General features: G+C 38.1%; 3 protein-coding genes, 1 long non-coding RNA gene and 1 pseudogene across 9 annotated transcripts in view; 3 read left to right on the forward strand and 2 right to left on the reverse strand.

The window, feature by feature from the left end:
- CSDE1 (cold shock domain containing E1) overlaps positions 1–5,978 on the reverse strand; it is a 39,585-nt gene extending 33,607 nt beyond the window's left edge. For all 5 annotated transcript variants that reach the window (XM_059375816.1, XM_059375815.1, XM_059375814.1 and 2 more), the window contains exon 1: positions 5,869–5,978. The gene's annotated coding sequence lies outside the window, so the exon portion shown is untranslated. The remainder of the gene's footprint in view (positions 1–5,868) is intronic.
- LOC132001339 (uncharacterized) lies at positions 5,574–18,172 on the forward strand. Its single transcript, XR_009399588.1, has 3 exons — positions 5,574–5,706; positions 10,194–10,258; positions 15,528–18,172. It is a non-coding gene; the product is annotated as an uncharacterized LOC132001339 (long non-coding RNA).
- Positions 8,451–8,541, forward strand: LOC132002405 (U2 spliceosomal RNA; annotated as a pseudogene).
- Positions 18,173–18,270: 98 nt separating the features above from the next.
- On the reverse strand, positions 18,271–23,432 carry SIKE1 (suppressor of IKBKE 1). Of its 2 annotated transcripts, none has more exons than XM_059375823.1 (5): positions 23,190–23,432; positions 22,848–22,953; positions 21,825–21,967; positions 20,444–20,557; positions 18,271–18,506 (listed from the first exon to the last, which is right to left on the reverse strand). In XM_059375823.1, the coding sequence occupies exons 1-5, from the start codon at positions 23,346–23,348 to the stop codon at positions 18,405–18,407; spliced, it is 624 nt and encodes a 207-aa protein (XP_059231806.1). In that variant the 5' UTR covers positions 23,349–23,432; the 3' UTR covers positions 18,271–18,404. The 2 variants fall into 2 exon arrangements, with proteins under 2 accessions (XP_059231806.1, XP_059231805.1); XM_059375822.1 differs by having other exon boundaries at positions 23,178–23,432.
- Positions 23,344–25,094, forward strand: part of LOC132001336 (bile acid receptor-like) — a 58,626-nt gene continuing 56,875 nt past the window's right edge. Inside the window, exon 1 of the mRNA XM_059375821.1 lies at positions 23,344–23,432. The gene's annotated coding sequence lies outside the window, so the exon portion shown is untranslated. The remainder of the gene's footprint in view (positions 23,433–25,094) is intronic.

A 25,094-nucleotide genomic window follows, 5' to 3' on the forward strand; every position in this document is an offset into this window, starting at 1 on the left:
CCTAGATAGGTGTATTTTCCTGCCTAATCCTTAAGTATAATCCCTGGGAGATGCCTGAATTCTATTCTTCATGCATATATATGGTTCTTCTCCTCACAAAGAAAGTAATTTTTGCCATCTTCAAAGAAATAAAGAAGTTTTTCTTGACCATTCCAGTAGATTTATGTTAATTTCCACTGTGTGAGGCACTAACTCCCATTGTCGGCATCATTCTTTCTGATACCAAATCGTTTCCGCACTTTGCTTTAATTCACATTTTTATGTATCTTGTTCCTCCAATTATGAAACAAACTCAAGTATATTTACCACAGCCCCCTTCAGCTTCTAATGCAGCATACATCACTGACAAACTTAACCACAGCAAAACTACAATAGCAAAGAGGTAGTTAATCCATAATAGGAAACGACACCACAATTTAAGGGCAGACAGTTCTACCAACTTCTAAAAAATTTTTAGTTAGCTGTATAGTCTTACTTATCCCACCAAGAAATAATGTCTTCTTTTAAAAATACAGACTCGAGGAGTGCCTGGGTGGCTCAGTGGGTTAAGCCTCTGCCTTCCGCTCAGGTCATGATCTCAAGGTCCTCAGATGAAGTCCGGTGTCCATGTCAGACTGTCGGCTCAGCAGGGAGCCTGCTTCCTCCTCCCCCACACCTGCCTCTCTGCCTACTTGTGATCTCTGTCAAATAAATAAATAAAATCTTCAAAAAAAATACAGACTCAAAACACCGGTTTAATCTTAATATTTTTTACATCGATTTATGAACCCAAAGACCTCAAAATTGCTATATCATAAAACAGATACGAATTTCATCAAACTGCTAAGGACAAGCTTGTGTATCTCATAGTGGGGGGAATTAAGAAAAACAACCTACCTTGAAAAACTTGAATTGGATTAACCCAGTCTAGGGTGTTGTATTATGTTAATAACTGTCTAATTTGACACATAGTAACAGAGAAATGAGACTTCCAGAATCTAAAACTTGGGAGCACTGCAGACCCAGCCTTGGGCACTAATGAAGCCTATCAGAATCCATTAAAGCTCAAACAAACCCACCAACTACCATGAAAAACCCAAAGTGGTGGAATTTCACTTCATTATTACCTTCATAGCTAAGAGATTTCTATGGCTAACTAAACACTTTTCAGTCAAATTAACACTTAATGAAACACTTAGAAAGTACCCACTGGGCATTTTAATAAAATTAGTTATGCACTCATGCCAAGATTATTAACATTCATGGGTGGTACTGATAAACTCTTCTGCCTTAAACCTCTGAACACAGTGCACTCCCTCTATCCCCCAAAGGCTAGATACTTAAGTCACATGAAATACAGAGTAACAACTATAATACTAATTGATAGTTGGATCTGAAAGTCTCCCTGATTGTTAAGTAATCTAGTTCCTTTCTTTCTGCTCAGTTTGGAAACAGAAACAACCCTAACTATTATGTCATTGTTTTAGTTAGGAGTTAAAGCTAATTCCTTTACTTAAACTGATAACCCAAATAGTTATTCCCTATTTCACCTGTCTTAAAATTATCATCACCTGTTTTATTTATAGTCTTCTCCAGTTCACTGCTTTAGCTCAAAAGGACTACTAGAAACTACTAAATACACGCTGAATTAATAAACTTATGTGGCCAGCAACCCACCTAAAATCTATCCCATAAGTCACTTCATTTTGACATTATTCTCAGAGTTTGTACAGCACTCACTTGGGGGAGAATGTTAATGAAAGGCTAAACCAGTCTAAAAGTCTGCCCCACAACCCACTTTCTTAAGTAACTTTTTTTTTTTTTAAAGATTTTATTTATTTATTTGACAGATCTCACAAGTAGGCCAAGAGGCAGGCAGAGAGAGAGGCAGAAGCAGGCTTCCTGCTGAGCAGAGAGCCAGAAGAGGGGCCGGATCCCAGGACCCTGGGAGGCAGAGGCTTTAACCCACTGAGCCACCCAGGTGTCCCCACCCCCCCCAACCCCGCCCTTTTTTGAGAGGAGTGAAGATCCAATTACACAGCATGGGACTGAGAAAGGTCTCTATTGTTGCTTTATATGAGTAATATTCTTACCCTAACTTCCTCCTTCATATTTCTTGATTATAACTCAAGACAAGTTTAAGTATGTCAGATTTTGCAATAACCTGTAAAACTGAAGAGCTTAACAGGTTTTAATTAACTTTCACTTTAGAATCTATGGAAAATGACAGAGTTCAGATAATTAACCAATTTAAGTCAGTAACATGTCAGGCAGAAATGAGAGAAATGAGAGAAAATCAAATTGTTACAATTATTTTTTTTGTGTATGTTTAGTAACAGCAATTATGATGAGTTGTTACCTGAACAGCTGTTAAAACATTTAAAGTTATATATTCATTTATCACTTAACTGTTTTTACAATACACTGACACTCTGAAATAGGACAGATGCCAGTATAGGAAGCTAAATGTTCCAGACACAAAATCAGAAAATAGTGCAGACTAGCACTGTCCCAAAAGAAACACAGTGCAACCCATATATGTAATTTAAAATTTTCTGGTAATCATATTAAAATTGAGTGAAATCGGGCACCTGGGTGGCTGGCTCAGCTGGTTAAGTGTCTGCCTTCGGCTCAGGTCATGATCTCAGGGTGCTGAGATCAAGCCCCCCATCACATCAGGCTCTGCTTCTCCCTCTCCCTGCTGCTATCCCTGATCGTGCATGCACATGCTATCAAATAAATAAAATCTTTTAAAAGCCAAAACAGGTGAAACTAATTTTAATTACATCTGTTTAATCAAATATATCCAAAATGTTATTTCCCATATATAATCAATCTTAAAAGTTTTCTCTGAAATCCAACGTCTATTTTACAAGTACAACACAGTTCAATTCAGAACGTACACAGTTTAAATGCCCAACAGCCACACATGGCTACTGGCTACAATACTGGTCACAGTAAGTATAGGCTCATGAGGAGAAAAGGCACTGGCATACCCAATAAATAGTAAACAAAAAACTCCTGGAAGAAGATTTTCAGAGTTAAAAGGAGGCAGTTATCTAGCAAACCATAGCCAGAGCTGGGTTTACTACATCTGAGAAGCAGAAATCCAAATAACTAGCTGTGGTTATCTACTGGCTATAGATACAAACCAATGGATAGCCTACATGTTAACTATGAAGAAACTGCTTATTAGTTTATTTTCAACTACACAGTTTTGCCTCAGCATTAAAGTATAAAAAACACTCCAAAAATAAAATTACTATTCAATACTTCTGAACAGAATACTGCCTAAAATATCATATTCCAGTTTAATAACCCTAATGAAAAATGTAGCACAATTCCTCAAGCTTGGCAGTATGAACTGAAAAAAAGTTCTCCATTGTTTTTAACTTGGTACTCATACATGGAAGTGGAAAACATTCCAGTATCTATAGACAAAGGAATTTTTAAATCCTGACTCGGCAAAAAGAATTTAATATCAAGAAATGATGGAATTCAAGGGAAAAAAGTCAGTCCTACCAAAGCAGTTTCACCCCTGGAGACATTCTAGCTATGAAGTCTTTTTAAAAAAAAAAAAAAAAAGAGAGAGAGAGAGAGAAAAACAAAGTTATAATTTTTGTGGCTGTAATTCTCTATTATGAAAAATCCTACAAGATTTACAAACACCCCTCCATGAGATAGTTTGAGTTAAAGATCTCAAAGAAAGTTCCCTTTTGGTTTTTTAAAAGACAAAGCTAAGAAGGCACATCAATCCTGTGTTTATTTAACAAAATCAGGATTTTTGTCGTATTTCATGATACCACCCTAAAGTTCAGCTCCTTAAAAAAAAAAAAAATCTTTCCAAACAGCATTATCATGTTTCAACTACCTTGTCAAAAATATGGCCCTCACAACATGAATGAAGTTAGTAACTCTAAACCATACACTTAAAAAAAAAAAAAAGATTAAAACTGATAAATTTTATGTTAGTATATTTTAGCACATTTTAAAAGAAACTAATTTTTTTTTAATGTTGGATTGCCCTTCGGAGTGGGTCTTTACATGGATGGCAGGGGAAAATAGGAGGGGGAAAAAGCAGGACTGTATGTCAGCTTTCATGCTCTCAAAATTTTGATTTGCAAGAATTTACTAGAATTTTCAACAACAGTCTAAAGGTCGTACTTTATAAGTCAGAACTTAATTACAAAAAAAGAAAACCTATCTTCTGCGCCTCAAATACTTTACTTTTCAACTCAGCTGCTATAAATACTCATCTCAATGGTAAACATCCAGAGCAGCTGCAAAATCACTCAAACCACTACCATCTCTCTTATTTCAGGCCTAAGGTTAAAAGGAAAAAAAAGAAACAAAACTGAATTTTTAATCTAAATATTATGACTCAGGCATATGCCCGTTCAGGCATATAAACCCATCTATCCACACCCAGAACACTTATTATTCATTAGTACCCCGAAAGGACCAAGGTATTATACTGCCCCTCAATGTAGTATTGAGAATGCTCGTCTTCTAGAAACTCAAAATGCAAATTACTCAGCATTTTGATACAGAATAACTTATGAGCTACAACTTGGTATCTACATTTTATAGACCAGTTGCTCTGGCCAAGAGCTGTCAGTTCATGTATCTACCTCTTAACCCACGTCTCTCAAAGGAAATTTAACCACCACAGTGCCTTTGAGAGTCTTCCCCTCCCTCTCCAACCCTGTCTCCACGCTCTTTAAAGAGGACCACATTCTTTCACTCATTTTAGGTGCAAATCAATTACCTCCTCCTACAATGTTCAGATTTCTGTGTTTGCGGAATTTAAAGCTGTTTTTAGGCAGCGTTCCCCACCTCACTTTTGAGTCAAGCAAGAAAGAAGCCGTCTAGGTGTTTCTAAAGGAAAACCTTAAAGCAAAAGAACCGTGGCACTGAAATTTCGTACTGATAAAATGGTTAAAAACCACAAGTGTCTCCAACCAGGGCTCTAAAAAACTAACCCTACACAGTATGACGAAACCACGCCGTTCATTGCTCAACGTAGACCGGGCTTTTGCACCGTAAGAGCCAGAGATGGTGGTTCTAACAGCACGCCCTAATCCCAGGATAAAGGAGTAAGAGCCACGTGCCTAAGATCAGGGACTGGTTTCCTTTCTCAAAAACCCGAAGAGGAAGCAAGAAAGGAAGGCTGGGTGCAGAGACTGAAGACAGACAGCTCCAGGTGAGTGGAAGTAAAGATGACACTTCGGCTAAGCTACTGTGCCAGACGTGGTCGGGGAAAGGAGATGCCTCTAAGCATTTAGATGGAGCACGGTCAGTCCACACACAAAGGAGGCTCCTCTACCGCACTGCGCTCTGGCACTCGTAGTCAGACCCCCAAGCAGGTGACGGACAGTAAACTAGAGTCCGAAGTGAGAGTAGGCCCCTCTCTCCTCTGCCTCCGGCTCCTCCAGCTTCACACAAAGGACCGCGCCACCACCCCCTCGCCCCGCCCGCCGGGACTTGTAGTTCCCGTTTCCCCTGCCAAACCGCAGAGGAGGAAGTGACTAGACTACAATTCCCAGCAGCCTCCGCGCCCGAGCCCCGCACCCCTGCCTCCATCTTGGCTGCGGTCGGAGCCTCCATTTTCGCTCCCTCCCCCCACTGTAGTCACTACCACCACTACCACGCGCGGCTGCCTGGGTTCGACTCTTCGTTTCAGCTCTGCGGCCTGACGTGAGGCTTAGGCAGTTAAACGAGGCCCAGGTGGGAAAGCCCGGGGTAAAGACTCAGGGTCAGATCTTCCCTGCCCGGAGCCCTAGGAGTGGCCACCTTGGCTCAGAAGCCTCTCCCGTTAATCTTGGTCTTCTTATCTGCCCCTAACCTGGCTTCTTGCTACCCCCAGTTAGACCCCGAGGTCGTACTCACCCCAACAGCTCAGCGCCCCCTCTCCAGCGCCGCCATAAGCAGCACGGCCCGGTACGTAGGAATAAATCTCGCTTCTCTCGCGAGAGTTGCGGGCTCCGAGCGCGTGCACGGGAAGCGCGGGGTGGTGGGGGGGGGTGCTCCTAATACGCCTGCGCGCGGGGGCTGAGTGACGCCAAGCAGAGCGCTGCGCTTAACCACAACCAATATGGTTGCCCGCGTTACCCTACATTCCCTTACCCGTGAGCTGCGGGAAGCAATCTGTGTTTACTGACTCCGCTGGGACGCATGGGGAGGGGTGGCGGGTAACTTTCGGCGTCTCTGGTCTTAGCAAACCTGAATAAACCTTAAGCCTCGAGACCAGGGTAAACTTGAGGGCGAACGATTTAGAGGGCATTTCCAGGAATGTCATATAAAGGATTTCGCTTTTTCTCAGATAATCCAGAAGCCCCAAACCCAAGTTTCTCCTCATAATGCAAGTTTTTTCCACCTATTGTTTGCTATAATATATTGACATTTTCATTAGTATAGAGTAGGTTTTTAGTAAGGTAATTTGGAAGTTTTACGTGAGACCGTTGTCTCCCAGAAACTATATTGCTTGCAACGACGGACAAGAGTGAGCAAGGCGCATAATCATTAAAAAAACAGCCAAACCCCCCCCCCCCCCAAACCTTCATCTGACCTTTGTAATTACCACAAGATATTCGTGGTTTATCCGGTAATCAAAGAGGTTGAATCAGTAACTAAAATTTGAAATCAGGGCAAATGGATGATTAATCCAACAGGGTAAGAGGAGTGAGGAAAGCAGTTAATTGTGACCACAGAAAAGTTCAATGACTTTTCCCTTGTCAAACAAGAGAGCAGTACCCTCCGGTGAGAGGAATGCTTTTCCCAGATTCTGTAGCGCTCGCGCTCGCGCACTCGCTGTCTGTCTGTCTGTCTCTCTCTCTCGGACAGTATTGGATAAGCAATGACCAGTCATGCTCCTGAGAACTCTGATAGCCACTTTATTTTCGCTTTCAACACATAATTATCCTGCGTCTCTTATGTGTCAACGTTGGGGTGTATACCGTTTTCAAGACAAATGGATATGGTTCTGCCCTCAAGGAACTTTCAGTCTAGCATCATTCAGTAATCACAAAAACAAATTTAAGGTACTCAGTGAAATAAGTGCAATGAAGGAAAGATGCAGTGTTAAGAGAGTAATAGTAGCCTCCAATGCTGAGCAAATTATCGAATTCTAAGAGGAGGCAGTATCCTACTTAAGATTTTTTAAAAGATTTTCCTCTTACCTCTGTTGCTATTGGTCCAATTACATTCCACCTCCTAGCAGCCTCTTTGTTCTCTTTGATGCCTTCCCACGCTTTCCTAGGCACAAGATATTTGCTATGTATTTGCTTTCAATACTTTTCATCGCTTACTGTAAGTAATTATTAGTTTATACTAGCTAGTGATACTTTAAGGCAGAGCCTATGACATTCATCTTTGCATACTTGGTCCTGACAATGCTTGGCATAGACAACTCTCAAAGGCTTGTTGAATGAATAACACTGAACAACAGTGTAAAAAGTTGGCAGAAATTGGAATGTTCTTTTGGGGCAGTACAAATCATTTAATATATCAAACCAGCTGTTTTGTTTCCTTTGTCCATTTCTTAAATTGAGATCTTTTCTTAGCAATAGATCTAGTCTGGATAATCCAATCTAATGTTACAGAGAAACTGCCCTGGGCTCTTGCACTAGAAACAAGGTCATGTGAAGCTGGGCTAAAAGTAGAATTAGGTCTAAGAGCGCACATTCTCAAATATCACAGTAATGGGAAATGTAAAGAGTAATAGTCTCAAATTCTATATATATAATTCCAATTAATAAGAAAGAATAAGAATGAGTGAGTCTTGATTTCTACCATTACACATAATTTCTAAATACCTTCTTAAATTATATAACCATTTCATCCTCATCATTCTGATTGTCTCAGTTGCCTTTAAATTCCTCCTCAGTCCATAATTAGTATCATTTACATTTAACCAAAAATGCAAATATGCTTACATCCAGAGGCTTACATTTTAGCTCCCCAATGCATTCAAGAAAACAAAAGATGGAGTCATTTGATTTAAATCACAGTTTAAGTGATTTATTCTTTCTACAAGTACTACCCATAACTAGAGGTTGATTTCAGTTTTAGAAGATCACTACATTTTACGGCAATAATTTTTTTTTCAGGTTAATTTTGAAGTAAAAAAGCTGAAAAAATGTATAGTGATCACTTTTTTAAATAAAAGATTTTATTTATTTATTTGACACAGAGAGACAGATCACAAGTAGGCAGAGCAGCAGGCAGAGATAGAGGGGGAAGCAGGCTCTCTGCTGAGCAGAGAGCTGGATGCAGGCCTCCATCCCAGGACCCTGAGATCATGACCTGAACCAAAGGCAGAGGCTTAACCCACTGAGCCACCTAGGCACCCCTAGGTTTATTTTTTAAAACAGAAGTTAAAGCAGAAACTTGTGAAATCACTTGGTAAACTTTTTCCTATATAATGGGGTAGTCATGGATTTTGAGGAGATAGTCTATTAAGGAGTAATGTGATTGCTTCTTGGCCTTTTGGCTAAGATCAAGTGTATTAAGGAATAACATGAAGCAAAAAAAAGTATATATTATTTTTGGTATTTATCATATTAGTTTTTCTTCTTTGAGAAACATAGAGGCAATGAAATCGATTATGATTGTTTTTCTTAATCTCTCTATGAATATCAATAAGCACTTATCTCTTGTATATTTGACAAACAAAAGTAACCATCCTTTACACATTTGTAAAGTTTTCTTGAGCAGTGATGGGAACTGTATAGGATGAGACTTTTCTAAGTTCTCTATGAAATGAGAAAAATTAGGTCAGGGTGGAGATTTTTTAATAAAATAAGGCTAAATTTATTCAAGATTTGGACTCTTTATTCTGACATTATGTCCTTCCTATTTAGGGAAGGTAAAGGGAACTTCTTTTATAAAATTTTGGTAATAGTGGATAGTAAGGGGATCCATATTCAAGATTTCAGAACAGAAAAACACCATTTAGAGCAGCAACTTTCATAAAGAATAATCATTTCTTCTCCTCCTCCTCCTCCTTCTTCTTCTTCTTCAAGATTTTATTTATTTATTGGACAGAGAGAGACACAGCGAGACAGGGAACACAAGCAGGGGGTGTGGGAGAGGGAGAAGCAGGCTCCCTGCAGAGCAGGAAGCCCAATGCAGGGCTCTATCCCAGGGTCCTGGGATCAGGACCCTAGCCAAAGGAAGACACTTAACGACTGAATCACCCAGGCACCCCTCATCATTTCTTATTATTAAGAAACAATTAAGATTTAATCCTAGAATCCTGCATTCCAAAATTTTTTATTCATTAACAAGCCCCCAACAGTTCAAATGCATTATGTAAATAAAAATAAGAAATATGTAATAAAATGTTAGAATCTAAATAAGAATAGTGCAAAAACTCTATGCTTTCCTTTAAAGTGTCAATGTTGCACTGAAGGCAAGAATTATGTGGATTCACTAAGCTGCTGCATTATAAAGGTAGTCACCATAACACTTTAGCTTTGGGAATCAGTTAACCAAAGGGAAAGGTGGAGCAAAAGCATATTGTTAACCAAACTTAAATTAGAGCCAAATGAAAACCAACTGCACTTAAACTAAAATCCAAACTATTTTACCATGGCCTACAGAGCCCTAAATGACCTACTTCCCACTAAATCTCTAACATCCAGTTCACCGCGATTCAATTCCATTGCTGTTTTGGTTCTTCCAACATTGTAGATTTCTTCCTACTCAGAACTCTTGCATTTACTGTTGCCTCCATCTGGAATTCTCTTTCCCCAAATCATCACGCTTTATAAAGATTTATTTTATTCATTTGAGAGAGAGAGAGAGCGAGAGAGTGCACGTACACATGTGCATACTCAGGGTGGGAGGGGCAGAGGAAGGGGGAGAGAATCCTGAAGCAGATGCCCTGCTGAGCATGGAGGCCAACATGGAGCTCAATTCCAGGCCCCGAGATCATGACCTGAGCAGAAACCAAGAGCCTGATTAATGCTCAACCAACCGAACCAACCAGGTGCCCCACCACCAACCCCAACCATCACTTTTTGACAGTTTCTCATCATTCAGATTTTAGCTCAAAATGTTATGGCCTTACAAAGATCTTCTCTAAAGTAAAAATATGCACTATTGCCATCACTTTCTATAACATTAACTTGTTTTATTGTTTTCATAATGTGTTGTTATCCAAAATTAACACATTTATGAATTTTTTTATTCCTCTTCTTCCTCAACAATAGTCCAAGCGTCAGTTCTCTGGTTCATCATTGCATCCCCTAACCCTAGGACAGGGACTAATATAACAGTAAGTACTTAATATTTAAGTAAATAGTCATCGAATGAATGAGTTATATATTTCATTAAATCTAAGACAGTACTGATTGTATGATACATCATTATTTGTACACCAGCAAGAAGAAAATATGTTGCTATTTTCACCCTGACGTAACATTGTTATTACTTAGAATTTTTATATTTATTAATGGAGCTGTTTAAAACTTATTTAGATGTACTTTAGGTCTAAACAAAGTTTAAAAATATTTTTATCATGTATCACTCTTATGTGTATATAAAGTAAAAAAATAAGCAAAGTAAATTGGTGAAGGTATTCCTAAAACTTCTTCACAAAGCCTAACTCTTTTGAGTCTCTTTCTTTGTAGTAATAAATTTGATTATATAGTCATTGATCAACAAATTTAAATTTTTTAAATTTAAAAAAATTTTAAAATTTTAAAAAAAATTTTAAAAATTTAAAATCAACAAATTAGGAGAATATATGTTTGCAACATGTAAAACTGACCATGTATTAGTATCATGAGTATATATTCATACATATAAATAAGAAAAAGTCAAGGAAAAGAAATGGGGGAATCACTTGAATGTCCTCATTAAAAAAAAACTATATAGCAGTGCCTGGGTGGCTTACTGTTAAGCATTTGCCTTCGGCTTAGGTCATGGTCCTGGGGCCCTGGGATTGAGCCCTGTATTGGGCTCCCTGCTCAGTAGGGAGCTTACTTCTCCCTCTCCTTCCGTCCCATCCCCTTCTCATGCTCTCTCTCTCAAATAAATAAAAAAATTTTTTTTAATTTTAAAAAAGTAAAATTTTAAAAAATTTAAAAAATGTGTAGGCAAATAAGCATTTGAAATTATGCTTAGCCTCATTAGTAATCAGGGGAATATGAATTTTTTGAGATTATTTTATTTTATTCTCTAAAGATTTTATTTTATTTATTTGGCAGAGAGAGAGAGTAAGCAAGCACAAGCAGGGGGAGCAGTAGGCAGAGGCTGAAGGAGGCTCCCTGCTGAGCAGGGAGCCCAACCTATGGCTCAATCCCAGGATCTTGAGATCATGACCTGAATGGAAGGTAGACACTTAACCGCCTGAGCCACCCAGATGTCTCGGTTGAGTTAACTGTAGACTTACAAAAGAATTAGAAAAATTATGTAGAAAGTTCTCACAAACCCTTCACCCAGTTTCCCATTATGTTAAGGTTACCTAACCATAGAACAATTTTCTGAACTAGGAAATTAACCTTGACACAATATTAACTAAACTACAAAATTTATTCAGGTTTTGTCAGTTTTCCCCCTAATATCCATTTTCGTTTCCAGAATCAAATCCAGAATCCCACCCTGCATTTAGCCGTTATGTCTCCTTACTCTCCTCCATTCTATGAAAGTTTCTTATCTTTCATGACCTGGATACTTTAGAACATTGATCAGTTATTTTGTAAACATCGTTCTACTTGTTTTTATCTGATGTTTTCCTTGAAACATTGTTTAGATTATGTACCCTTCTCACTGCATCATACCAGGGGGCATAAAATGTTGAAATGTATTATTAGTGATGTTTACCTTAATCAGTTGGTTAAAGTGGAGTCGGCCAGGATTATCATAGTAAAATTTTAATTTTTCCTTTATAATTACTAAATGTTTTTTGGGGGGGGGGGAGCGGGAGAAGATGCTTTGGGACTATACTTAATTTTTCCTCTCAAAATTGAAGTCTTTTCAGAAGCTCAGAATGTGGCCTTTTTGGGAATAGGGTCTTTGCAGATATAATCAAATTAAGATAAAGTCATAATGAATTACAGTAAACACTAATCCAATGACTGGTATTCTTCAAAGAGGGGAATTTGGACACAGACACAAACATACAGGGAGAATACCAGCAGAAATTGCCATACTATATCTAGAAGCCAAGGAATGCCAAGGATTGGCAGAAACTGAAGGAACCAACCTTGTCAACACCTTAATTTCAGACTTTTAGCCATCAGAACTGTGAGAATAAATTTCTATTGTTTTAAGCCATCCATTTGTATTAACCTATTATGGTAACTCTAGGAAACTAACAAGGACTAGGAAAATACCTTTTTCTGCTAAACTTTGGTTCACTGATTTTGACATACGTTGATAGATCTTGCTGAATCTTTTTGGCTCATAGATGTGCAGGTTTTCCTCACAGAATCATTCTTGGGTCATCAAGAATACTGGTAATGCAGAATTTCATAAGAGTGTGTCGTTGCTGTCTAGGATTTTATTCCAAGCTGCTAAAAGCCTTGTGGTCAGCGGAATTCTAAGATGGCTGCCAAGAATCCCACCACCTCTGTACATGCTGTGTATAATCACCTGCCCTTGAGCATGGGCTGAACCTGTGGATATTAGAAGATAGTCGTATCTCCTTTGTGGAGAAGAGATTACTGCAGTTGTAATTAAGCTCTCTAATTAGTTGGGTTAATCAAGCTGAAGATTCTTTTGGTTAGGCCTGGTGAGCTTTTATTTTTTTATTTTCAAGATTTTTATTTATTTATTCTTAGAGGAGTGAGAGGGTGTGAGGGAGAACAGAGGGGGAGGGACTCTCAAACAGCCCGAGCTGAGCGTGGAACCCAACACAGGGTTCAATCTCAGGACCCTGAGATTATGACCTGACCCAAAATTGAGTCAGTTGCTTAATGGACTGAGCCACCCAGGCACTCCTCAGGTGAGCATTTATAAGTGGAGTCTATAAAGGGAGTCGGAACTTCTATTGGCCTTAAAGTCCTAGGAGTTGTACACCTGCACAGAAAGGAATTTTGCCAACAACCATGTGAACTTGGGAGAGGGCCCAGAGCCTCAAATGAGATGCTAGCCTATGCTGACAGCTTGATTTCAGTCTTGTGAGATCATTAGATGGGAACCTCGTTAAACCCTGCATGGACTTCTAACCTACAGAATCGTAAGAGAATAAATGAGCATTGCTTTAAAGTAGTAAATGTGCGGTAATCTGTTATATGGCTATAATAGAGAATTAATACAGCCATACTCCAAGTTCTTGTGCTGGCACTCTCCTGATCCTACAGGAAGGTTCACATGAATGCAAAGTTCATAAACAACAGCTAAACCCCTATTCCCTTTTTGAATAGTGCTTAAAAAAAGTTTTTAAAAGATTTTATTTACTTATTTGACAGAGATTGAGAGGAAAGAGTACAAGCAAGGGGAGCAGCAGAGGGAACAAGAAAAGTAGGCTCCCTGCTGAGCAAGGAGCCTGATGTGGGGCTCCATTCCAGACCCTGGGATCATGACTTGAGTCAAAGGCAGACACTTAACCGACTGAGCCACCCAGGCACCCCTTAAAATGGTTTCTTGATCAGAATACCAAGAACTTACCTTTGGCCAGTCCATGCCATCAGGAACATGGCTAATTTTGCTTATGCTTAGAATCAACTACACTACAAACCCCTACATGTATTAGACCTATCCCAATTTTAGAGATGTTAAAATAGGAAATAAAAATGAATCTTAGGATCAATAACATACAGAAGACCACTTCCATCAATTTTTTGTGTATTTTTAGGAGGCTAGATCAAATTTTGAGTGAATTGTAGTTCATTCAGAAGCTCTGAAGGTTCTGCCTCCTCTTTAGGATTCTTTGTAACAAAAGAAAAAACATGATCTGCTTTCCATCATATTAGCAGATAATAGTCCTTAATTCCCTCTGAAGGTTGCTGAGACAATTGCAAGTGAAACAACTGAAAAATGTGCAATATGACCGCTTATTGTGAAATATATTTAATCTAAATGAGGTAGATGGAGAATTAGAAATAAGGAAGTCAGATACTAGGATTTAAAAATGCATAACTATACTATTATATATGTATTTTCACAATCTATTACATAGTTACACAATGAAATATTGTACATCAGTGCAAATAAATGACAGCTATGTACAAAAGGATCTTAGAAACAATGTTGAGTGAAAAAAGCCAGATCTCCATAGTCTATGTAAAATATGATACCATTTTTGTGAAGCTCAAAAAGGAACAAAACTAAAAAATGGCACTTTAGGGATACATACGTATTTTAGGTCTTTTCCCATGTGAGAGAACTATCAAGAAGAGGGAGTAGCGGGGTGGGGAGAGACAGGAGAGGAGCTCAAATAGATAAATGCAAATTGTGGGTAATGTTCTAATTCTTAGGTAACAAGTGATTATGTTTGAAAATCTATTGCACGTTACACATCCTTTTATGTGTCAAACATTAAAATGTAAGTACAACACTATGTATACAGTGTTGCAAAATTTATATTTGCATGGTTTTTTTTGTTTATTTGTTTTTAAGTAGTCTCCACACCCAGTCTGGAACCAAACACAGGGATTAACTCATAACCCTGAAATCAAGACAGGAGCTGAGATCAAGAGTTGGGCACTTAACTGAGCCACCTAGGTGCCCCTGGCATGGTTATTTTTAAAACTGCTTATTTTATCAATTAGCATTCTTAATTATAGGCAATTCAGGTTAACTTTAACAAAAAGTGATTTTATTGAAACGCTAATAAGCAATCTTCAGGATCACTAAGACAGCCAGAAAAACTAGAATTAGAGGCTACAGAGCCTCTATTCACTTCAGATAATTGCTTCAGTGAAGATCCCACTGTGTGGCAGGGACACAGCAGCTTACACCCCTGACTTCGCTGACACTGGTTACTGAATGTTATTCAAGCCACTTTTGCAGCTCCTCTGGGGAACTGCATATGGTAGCCAGTGTTGTAGGCCTTTACTCAAATTCTATAGTTTCCTGCTTTTTTGCCTAACTTTAGAGTTTTAAGACAGATGCATCTTCCTTAGCTGCAAAAGAGACTGGGAAAACCTTTATCTGACACTTTCAAATTTCTTAGGAGGGAGGAAGGCTTTGCCTCATTAGGTGAGGGATTCCCTAAAAGGATAGGAATAAGGATACTGGGCAGCCAAAAAAGAAATGACAGTTTTCTGCCATTCCAGCTCATTCTCTTGGCTACCTAACACCAACACCTTCAGCTAATGTTTTCACTTGTTAAAACTATTCAATGTAAAAGGACTTGTCGGACATCGTTAATTGCTTTCTCAATACTCTTTCCTCCTTGATAATAGAATACTGATTTTATTTGAGGCAACTCTGTACCCAGTCCTTGCAGGCAGAAGTAACCATTTAAAGAGGCAGGCAAGTGAGACAGGTAAATCTGTCTGGAATTTCTGGGAAAGATTTGCTTTTCTTCATAAAAGAGGATACACACATTGACATAGGCCATTTCTCTCTTTCTTTCTGCCTTCAATATGGCCAAGACACCTGGCACAGCACCAACCTCTTGCAATCACAAGAACATGAAAGATGAAAAGCCATACATGCTAAGGAAGCAGATTTCAAAGACAGAACTGCACTTTTCCATACATAGGTAAGACCACTGATGAAACATTGTGTCAGTTGCATGCATACAAGCTTTCAGCTACATCATTCTAGAAAAGAGATGACAAATATGTCTCATTATGACTCCATTTATTGAATTCCTATTTCCTAATATATGGGCTGTGGTGTTTCCTTTGCACTATTACTAAAAGTAGTTTTTACTAATCAAGAACCACTTGAATTCCCACCAGTATTTGGCATTTAACTTAGTGGTTAAGATTATGTTTTACAGTCTCTGCGGGGTGGAATCTTGTTTAGATATGTAGCATAACCTCCTTGTGCCTGAGTATGTGTAAAACGAGGTACAGTTGAAATGGAGATTATATGATAACTAGAAAGCACCAAGCTTTCTCCTCTGTGTCCTGTACACCCTCATATTAGATGTATCACTGCACTATAATTATAGGTCTTTTCTACCGAATTTTTCTTCTGAAAGTGTCAAGGTTTTTCCCCTACCTTTTTTTCATTCATAACTCCAAATGAAGTGTCTGGTACATAGTAGACTAGATTTTCAAAATAGTATCCTTAGAAGTTATCAGGGACAATTATTAAAGCACAAATTCCTGGATCCCATTCCCAGATTTCTGTTCCAGTAGTCAGCCAACCATTTTGAGGAACACCGAAATAAGGTATTATTAAGGTAAAAATGGGTACTACTTAAGCATTTTTCAAGGTACTTCCAAACTCTGTTTTAACTTTATATGATTTCTAATTGTATAATTTTGGATTCTTAATCATGAAGAAATCTCTAAAACCATTTTAGAAACAGCTATTTGTAGAGTTATACTGCCGACTACATTATGCTAATTATAAAATACTTATGAAAAGCCCTGTTTATTTAACAGGTTGCTAGATATGTAAAAAAGAAACCTTTGTATTTCCTAATAATTAGACTCATTACTGAGTAAAACTTAACTATTATTCTTAAAATATTTTTATTAGAAATGCTGTATTTGTATTAACACCAGCCAAAATATACATTTTGTAGGGCACGGAGAGCTCTTTCACTCAAACTTCAAGCTTTTGATTTGGCAGGGGGAAAAGTTAACATAGATTTATCCTGATATCCAAGATGTAAACAACTTTAAAGGAACATAAGGCAGATAAAGAGACACCATCTCATACTTTAATGGGCCATTTGATGACTTTATCATTTTTACTGCAAATTGGCCATGGCAGCTGATATATCACGTAGGGGTACCTGCTTCCTGAGTGGAACCATGGGACACAAAGTGGCACTTAGGGCATATACTTCAAGCCAAATGGCTGGACTAAAGTTTTACTTCCTGTTGGGAAATAAGATAAAAATGCCTACATTGAGGGTGGAAGTATTTTTCAAATTCTATGAAGGACTTTGAATAGAAATTTGAGTTTCTAAATGACATACACCTAATCATTAAAGACCACAATAGGCCAAGTTAGTGGGGTCAGATGCTTTTAGGGTATCTTCGTGATGTTTTATTGTTTTAACTGGAGTTAAGTCTTTATGGCAGTACAAAAGAAATTTTACATCACGCAAAGTACTAACAAAAAACTCTTAAATACTGTGTCTCCTGTCAGTATGGTGCTCAGTACTACTGGAAAATATGGACAGGTTTGGGATTCATTATTTCAATTATTTTTGGGCAAACCCGAGTTGATAGTGTAACATGAAGCAATTTGTAAATTTGGTATGTAACTAAACTGTGATAGGCAAGTGAGTTGATGAGTAAGTCTGGCTGACCGCTCAGCATTTGAATCTCAACACTGCTTTGTTGTCCTCACAGCACAACAAATGTAGTAACTCTCATTGAGTGATAAAATTTTGCTTCCTCATGATAAATGGATCTAAAAAGAAAGCCAACTAGCAGTACTAGTAATGAAAGACATCTAAGTGAGTGATGGTTCTTAACTATGAAACAAAAGTTATATATAAATTAAATAGAATGTAGTACCTAAAAACTACAATGTGAGAAGACCATTTTATGCTCTTCAACTGAGTAAACCATCCAAGTTGAAGATTACCTAGGAGGACAATATTGAAAAGTTGACTATTAATATCTAACAGAATAAATAACAGCTCCTTCAGCATCTGAACGAAGAGTACATGTGTATGTCACACAAAGGACAAATTTCCCAGGGTTCTTTGAACAATATGATGACTCTCCAGTTGCCTATTTTCAAGTATGCTTCTTGGGAACTAGCAGTAGGTTCTCTCAAATTAAGAGTAAAGACACCAGATCATAAAGTGCCAACTCTTAGCACCAGAGAGACTTAAAACTTCATAGGAGGTGAATGACATCATAAATCAGACAATCTGCCAATCTAGTTGTGTGGAATTGTATTACTTTTTAAAAATGGGGAAAAAAATCTAGATTTGTGCCAAATAATTTAAAAAGCTAATCTCTTAAAATTTTTTTAGAAGTGTAATTTATAATCCTATATAAAATAAAGATTGCTGGCTTATAATAAAAGGCTCTAAGTCTGACAGATGTGAAGAAACAAAAAGGAATCGATAATAAATTGAGGTCCCAGAACTGAAAAGTAAAAATAGGTCTCTTAGAGAAAGGAATGGTGAAACTCAGTGTGTATTTCACGAACACACCCAAAAACCATTTTGTGGACAGCCAATTTGACTGCGAATTCTAAACTGCCACCTGATACCTTTAATAAACATTAAATCAAGTCTGAGGCAAGACACTAAATGGACAATACTCAAATAGAAAGATAATTTCCTTCCTTGATTAACAATCTCCAGCTGTCATTCAGAAGTTGAGTTATTTGATGGCTTGGGAAGCAGTGTCCACTGAGTTTTCCTTCCTGACCTGAAGAGACTCACTGCTGATGGACAATAATTCTCGAAGTTCTTTATTTTCAAGCTGGAAAAAAAAAAAAAGGTTTGTTTATATCAAGTATTTTGACTGTCAAACTACATCAGAATACACTGTTTTAGACCAGGAACAGAAAGTGTTTTAATTCTAAATGTTTTATGGAAAGAAAGTAATTGAGAATTTCCTAAAACACTAATTATTCATCATTTAACATACATTTCCTGAGTAATTGAATATGCCCTGTGCCTTTTAAATTCCTAAAAATATCTTGACTCTGCTCAGTCTTCTCTCCTGGATGTTCTGGAGAAAGGAAAGAAAGGGGAAAGAAACTACTCACTGGGGAGATCAGGTACCACTGGGTGTCTTACATATGTAAGATGTACATATGTACACCTCAGAACAACCCATAGGGCAGGTACCATTGCTCACATCCATGTTCTCTTTAAGATGAGGACACTGTGGCCCACAAAAGTCCAAAAACTTGTCCAAACTCAGACAACTTGGATGTGGTATTCCTGGGGTTTCAATCTGATGCTTGTGTCCTTTCCACTTAAAATATTTAATAAAATTTGTCCCATATTTCCTCAGGGCTATTTCTATATCTGAGTAAATCAGGGATAGTGCAGATAAAGTCATCCTATCATTTTAACTAACTCCTAATTCCTATTTGAGACCTTTGTCACTCCCTTTGATTTCCAGGTAGGGCAACATGCACTTTTCATCTTTATTCTCTCTGTAGGAAATTCTGATAAACCATAGCATCTTCACGTTTCACCAAGAGTCTGGGCCCATGGTCATTAAATCATCTACCATATAAAGTGCTTTCCTTAGTACTGTGCATCTCCCCTAGCATGTATGAAGCATTTCATATCATATCAGTCTTATTCCTTTCACAATACTCAGGGATATCCTATCTTTTTTCCTCTGGTATTTCTCAAAGGGTCCATGATAGTACCTGGTAATTAAGCAACATTCAAACCACCTATTTTAATGTGTTTTCTTAATAATTTTATGAGCATACTAATACCCCCATGCTTTTTTTTTTTGTAAAATACTATGATAATGAAAAAAATTACATGAAAATAACTTTTAAAAAATGAAGACCATAAGGTTTATAAAATAAGTGGCAGGCCTTGTTCCCCAAAGGTAACCACTTTTAATATTTCTATCTCTTTCTTTTGGTACTTCTATGATTCATAGAGGAATGATCAATAATTATTAATATGGCTGTATTGCTATTTTTTGATCATCAATTTCGACTTCCTTTTACGACAGGAGGGATTTATTTTTAATTTTTAAAAATTTTTTTGTATTTTATTTTTTGAAGATTAATTTGTCAGACAGAGAGGGGGAGAGAGTGAGCGTGCACAAGCAGGGGGAGCACTAGGTTCCCTGCTGAACAAGGAGCCTGATGCAGTACCTGCTCCCAGGACCCTGGGATCATGACCCGAACTGGAGGCAGATGCTTAACTGAACCACCCAGGCGTTCCCTGGAGGGATTTTAGCTCACATGTAATTTGTTTCTTCCACTGTCTCTAACCTCTTAATATGACAATTATTTCCATTTCTAGCCAAGACATAGTTGGCATTTTCATTGTTTGCTGCTGATTACATTTATGTTCCTGAAAAGGTTATGGAGAAGGAGTTGTTTTAAGATTTATTTTCTTTTAAGATTTTATTTTTTAGAAAAAGAGAGAATGGGGAGCAGCAGGGGCAGAGGAAGAGGGAGAGGATCTCAAGCAGAAAGAAGTTGAGTGAGCCCAACACAGGGATCATTTCACAACCCTGGGATCATGACCTGAGCTGAACTCAAGAGTCAGACACTCAAGCAACTGAAACACCTGGATACTCCTGGAAGTAGTTTTCATTTTAAATCATGAACACAAAGAAAACATCAATACACTGCCTAGGATAGTAATGGCCTACCTTCCAGACTCTGAGAAAACGTCCTAAGTATTGCGAACCTATAATAGCAACAATCTTACCTCTAATTGGGCCAGTTTTTCCTGAATCTTACAAAATTGGTCATCATCCATCTGAACTGCTTTCCTCATCACTTCTCCCATTTCACAGATTCTGTCAATCTGACTCTCAATTTCCTGTGAAGATATTAAGAAAAAAAAAGTGAAAAAGTTATTTTTTCTGCAGATATGAAGTTCATGAGGATACGTGCATTACAATGTTAGAAGTTCATTTAATCTATGCTATAGAAGTTATGTAGAAGGTTCACTATAATCTGAGTCCTTAGAGGCAAAGCCATAACAAAGTTATCTTGTGGTATTCACACTTTGTTTTAAAGACTGATTCTAGTCTAACCACCTGCTGAATAGTTTAATTGGCAGGAAGCCTACCACATCCCAAGGTACCTTACTTTATCCTTGGTTATATCTCTTCCCAACTTTCTCATGTGAGCTAAACTGTATCTTTTAAGTTCTTTTCTCCACATTACGGAAAATAGTTTATTTTTCTCTTCCAGATGAGAGCTATTTATTTATTTATTTACTTTGAGAGCTAGTCACATATTTAAAATATTCCTGCTCACCAAGACTTTTGTTAAGTCCACAAAATGCCTTCAAAGGAATCTAAGATGAAACTTATCTTTCATAAATTCCATAGAACAAATAGTGAGGTGCCAATCTATCAACCCTGGTTTCAATGATATAATATACATGAATGTACAATGATACCTATTAAACACCCTACAAACATAAGCACAATTATTGGGTCTCCCAAATTACAACGTAAGCAACTGAAGTACAGAAACTATGCCACGTATTTTTAAAAATATCATTTAAATATTATTTAATATTTAATATTTTTATTATTTATTATTTCATATATTATACACATATTTTATATTATGTATTTTTATATATTATTTTATTATTTTAATATTTTGTTGTTTAAATATTAAATATTATTTCTCTCTAACAACATAGTGTGATGCTATATAGTTTACTTTAATAAAGGTTTACTGACCGCCTGCTATGTGCCAGGTACTGTGCTAGGGATAAGAGAAGAATCCATGCTCCTTAATCAAGGAGCTTATAGTTTAGTGGAAGTACAGTTGTACCCAACCAAGTATTTACTGAGCACCATCAGTACTACCTTGCCTTATGTTTGCATAAGCATCCATTCATCGAGATCTTGGGGCACACAGGAGTAAGGAACCTTAGTCCCACTAAAAGAAAAAAGCTTCTGAGCTGCCCATTACTCCCTTCTTTCTATTCATATCCTTCCAAAGCTGCTGCAAAATCAACAGTGAATGTGATAAACAAGCTTAATTTCCTTCAAAAAACAAGCAATTTAAAACAATTCAAGATTTTAATCCCATTCATTCAGAAGTTATTCATCAAAGTTTCTTACTGCAGAGTGAGACTGGTGAGCTTTCAGGACTGGTTCAGCATCCACAGCCTTTTTGGCAACCATTAATTGTAACATCTGTTTCCGGTACTTGCTCATGATGAGTTCCAAAGCATCCTGATGTTCCTCCAAGGAAACCCATAGCTCTATCAAAAAAATAAAATCACTTGGCAGTGATGTCTGAGAGAGAGCTCCCAAAGCCAAAACTCTTAACAGTTGGAATTTTATGACACTTCATGAGATACTGTGAATGCAAAGTTATACTCAGTGTTTAAGTCCACAAAACTCAACGGTTAAGGTCTATGATAAAAATAACTTTCCAGGCAGAGGCAGCACAGTCTGGTAGAAACAACATGGGATGTACAATAAGAAGACATGGGTTTCAGTTCAGTTCAGTAAGTTACAAGCTTACTACTATTCTTACGAAAATCATTACCTTCTCTGAGCCTATTTCTTAACTGCACTGTCATATTAAGTACCTAAGACTTATCTACGTCAAAATGAAGACATAAGAATATAATGGGATGATATATGCGAAAGTTCTCTGTCAAGTGATATACAAATAACTTCATACTGCTATCATTAATAATGTACTCATCAAGCCTAAGAATATACACCCTGAAGCTAAAATTCAGTTCTTCCACCTTGCACAAGAACATTAACAAAAAAAAATCTCTTCAATCTTAACGTTCGTGTGTATTTCAATTAATATTTAAACATAAAAAGTTCAAGCCCTTGAGTATATTAACACTTTTATTGTGCAAATATCCATAAGGGGGTACATAAATAAGCCATGCAATAATTCAACTCTACTAAGCACCCCTTTTGAAAAGCGGCCTACAGATACAAAATCAGTCAGATGAGCTTAAAATGGGTAACGTAACACTTTATTGTTAGGGATCATCACAGAATAACGCTTTTAAAAGTCCTAATCTTAAGATACATACAGGATGAATAGTTAGGCAAAAGCTTTTGAAATATTACTGGATATGAGAAAATCGTACTACGCAAAAAGGCCTGACTAACCTCTGTTTTCCTGCTGCAAGTCTCTAATCTGTGTATTTTCTTGGGACAGCAGAATGTGAGGTTTGAATTTGGACATGTCCTTTATATCGGATGCATCTCCCTGATACTGAACAAACAGAGACAGACTAAGCGCGCCATTAACAGGGAAACAGCCGCGGATGCAACCGAAGAAGCAGGAATCGGAGCTCCATGGCAGCATTCTCAACCTCGACCCCGCAAAAAGGTCTCACCGCCACCCTCTGAGACTAGGCATAGACTTAAACCCGAGTTCCCACGTTGCTTCGCCCTCCACCCCTCGGGTGCACAGATCCTGCGGGCACGGACCCCTACCCTTTGCCCGACCTGGTCCGGAAGCGCCGTCCCCGCCTCCCGCATAGCGGCCACCCGCCGGTGCAGCGCGGCGGACTGATCCACCAGCGACTCTGCGGCCGCGTCGTGTTCCCGCAGCCGCTCCAGCAGCGTCTTGGCGTCTGTCAGGATCTTCTCGATGGTGCAGCTCATAGTGGCCCAGGACCACAGGCCCAGCCTTGATCACGGACCCGAATCTTCCTTGAACCCGGCCCAGCGTTACAAACGTCACTTCCGGTACGTTCCAAAGGCGCCCCGGCAGCAGCCATACGCGCCTGCGCAGTGGCGGCCCAGGCCGCGGGTGGCTTACTTGAAGGGGCGGCCTCCCGGAGCTTCACCTGCGCAGAGCCCCAGGCCTGGCACTTCCCCGCCTTTGGTGTCTGGCTCCCAGGGCCTGGTGGTCAAAATGGTTTGCGGCTGGGCGGACTGAGTTTCTTCCTTCCTTATACGCGTTTTGATTGATGTCGGTTGTTACTCAGTCATAGGCGTTTTAATTTTTTTTTTTGTTTGTTTGGCGCCTAGTCTCTGACTAATTTCTCTCTGAAATTAATTTTTAAAAAATTGTGGTAAAATACAACAAAATGTACCATCTCAACCGTATTAGGAAGTACACTCCAGTAATATTAAGTGCATTCCCTTTGTTGTGTAACTATGACCACATCCGTCTCCAGAACTCTGCCCGTCTTGCAAAATGGAATCTCTGTGCCCATTAAATATTAACTCCTCATCCCACCGCAGCCCTCCCAGCTGCTGGCAACCACTGTTCTACTTTCTGTCTTTAGGAATTTAACTACTTGAGATACTTTATGTACAGTGAATGGAATCAGTGTAATTCATATTTGTTTTGTGACATAACATGTCCTCCAGTTTTATTCATGCACATCAGAATTTCCTTCCAGTTTAGGGCTGAATTATATCCTATTGTATGTATATGCCATATTTTCTTTGTTCATTCATCCATTATGTACACTTGGGTTGTTTCCACCTTTTGGCTGTTGTGAATAATATTGCCATGAATAGGGTTGTTGCTTATCAGTTTGAGTCCCAGCTTTCAGTTCTTTTAGCTATGTACCCAGAAGTGGAATTGCTGGGTCAGGGAGTAATTGTAGCTTAGATTTTTTTTGAGGAAGGATCACACTGTTTTTCACAGTGGCTGCACCATTTTACATTTTAGCAACAGTGCATAAGGGTCTCAATTTCTCCACATCCGTGCTCACACTTGCTGTTTTCTGTTTTGTTGTCATTGCTGTTGTTGATAGCCATTTTAATGGGTGTGAGATGTAGTAACTATTATTTTCTGCTTGCCTATTTTTTCTTTATTAATTCAATTAACAAATTAAAAATAAATTAACCAGAATGGTAATGACTTTTGTATTAGTTGTTTTATTGGTTTATAAGAGTTTACTTTGTCAAGCTTGTATGTTAAACTTTGTTCTTTTTCATTCATTACCTTAGTAAATATTTTTGGAGAGTCTGCTCTGTTTCAGGCACTGTTTAGTGTCTAGAATACAGCAGAGAATAACACAGGGTCTCTGCCCTTAGGGAGTATTCTAGTGGAAAAAGGAGTTTATACTCATAAATAATTGAAGGTAATGACAGAATTAGGAGGTTGGTAAAAGGGCAAGAACCTGAGAGCAGTAGTGAGAGGTTAGAGAAGCAGCAGCAAAAGAGCAATGCTTTTTACTTTTGTATTCACAATACAAAATCGCACAATGGAGACATTCAGTAATTGTAAGAGGGAGATGCGGAACAAGTTTAACAAAAATAACGAATCAGGACTCCTGACCAAGAGGAAAAAGATTAATACAGAGCCACAAATATAAAGAGTTTTCATTCATTCATTCATTCTTTAAAACAAAACAAAACAAAACAAAACACTCTCCCTAAGTGATCTCTTTC

The sequence above is a fragment of the Mustela nigripes genome, chromosome 14 (assembly GCF_022355385.1).
Source record: "Mustela nigripes isolate SB6536 chromosome 14, MUSNIG.SB6536, whole genome shotgun sequence".
NCBI classification, from domain to species: Eukaryota; Metazoa; Chordata; class Mammalia; order Carnivora; family Mustelidae; genus Mustela; species Mustela nigripes.

Bases quoted from the DNA above. Each gene is read 5' to 3' on its own strand.
- SIKE1 (XM_059375822.1), bottom strand. From the start codon at position 23,348: ATGAGCTGCACCATCGAGAAGATCCTGACAGACGCCAAGACGCTGCTG. The intron at 22,954-23,177 runs GTAGGGGTCCGT...CTGTTTGTTCAG, and splicing joins CGGACCAGGTCGGGCAAAGG to TATCAGGGAGATGCATCCGA. The intron at 18,507-20,443 runs GTAAGATTGTTG...TTTTTTTTCCAG, and splicing joins AAAAACTGGCCCAATTAGAG to CTTGAAAATAAAGAACTTCG.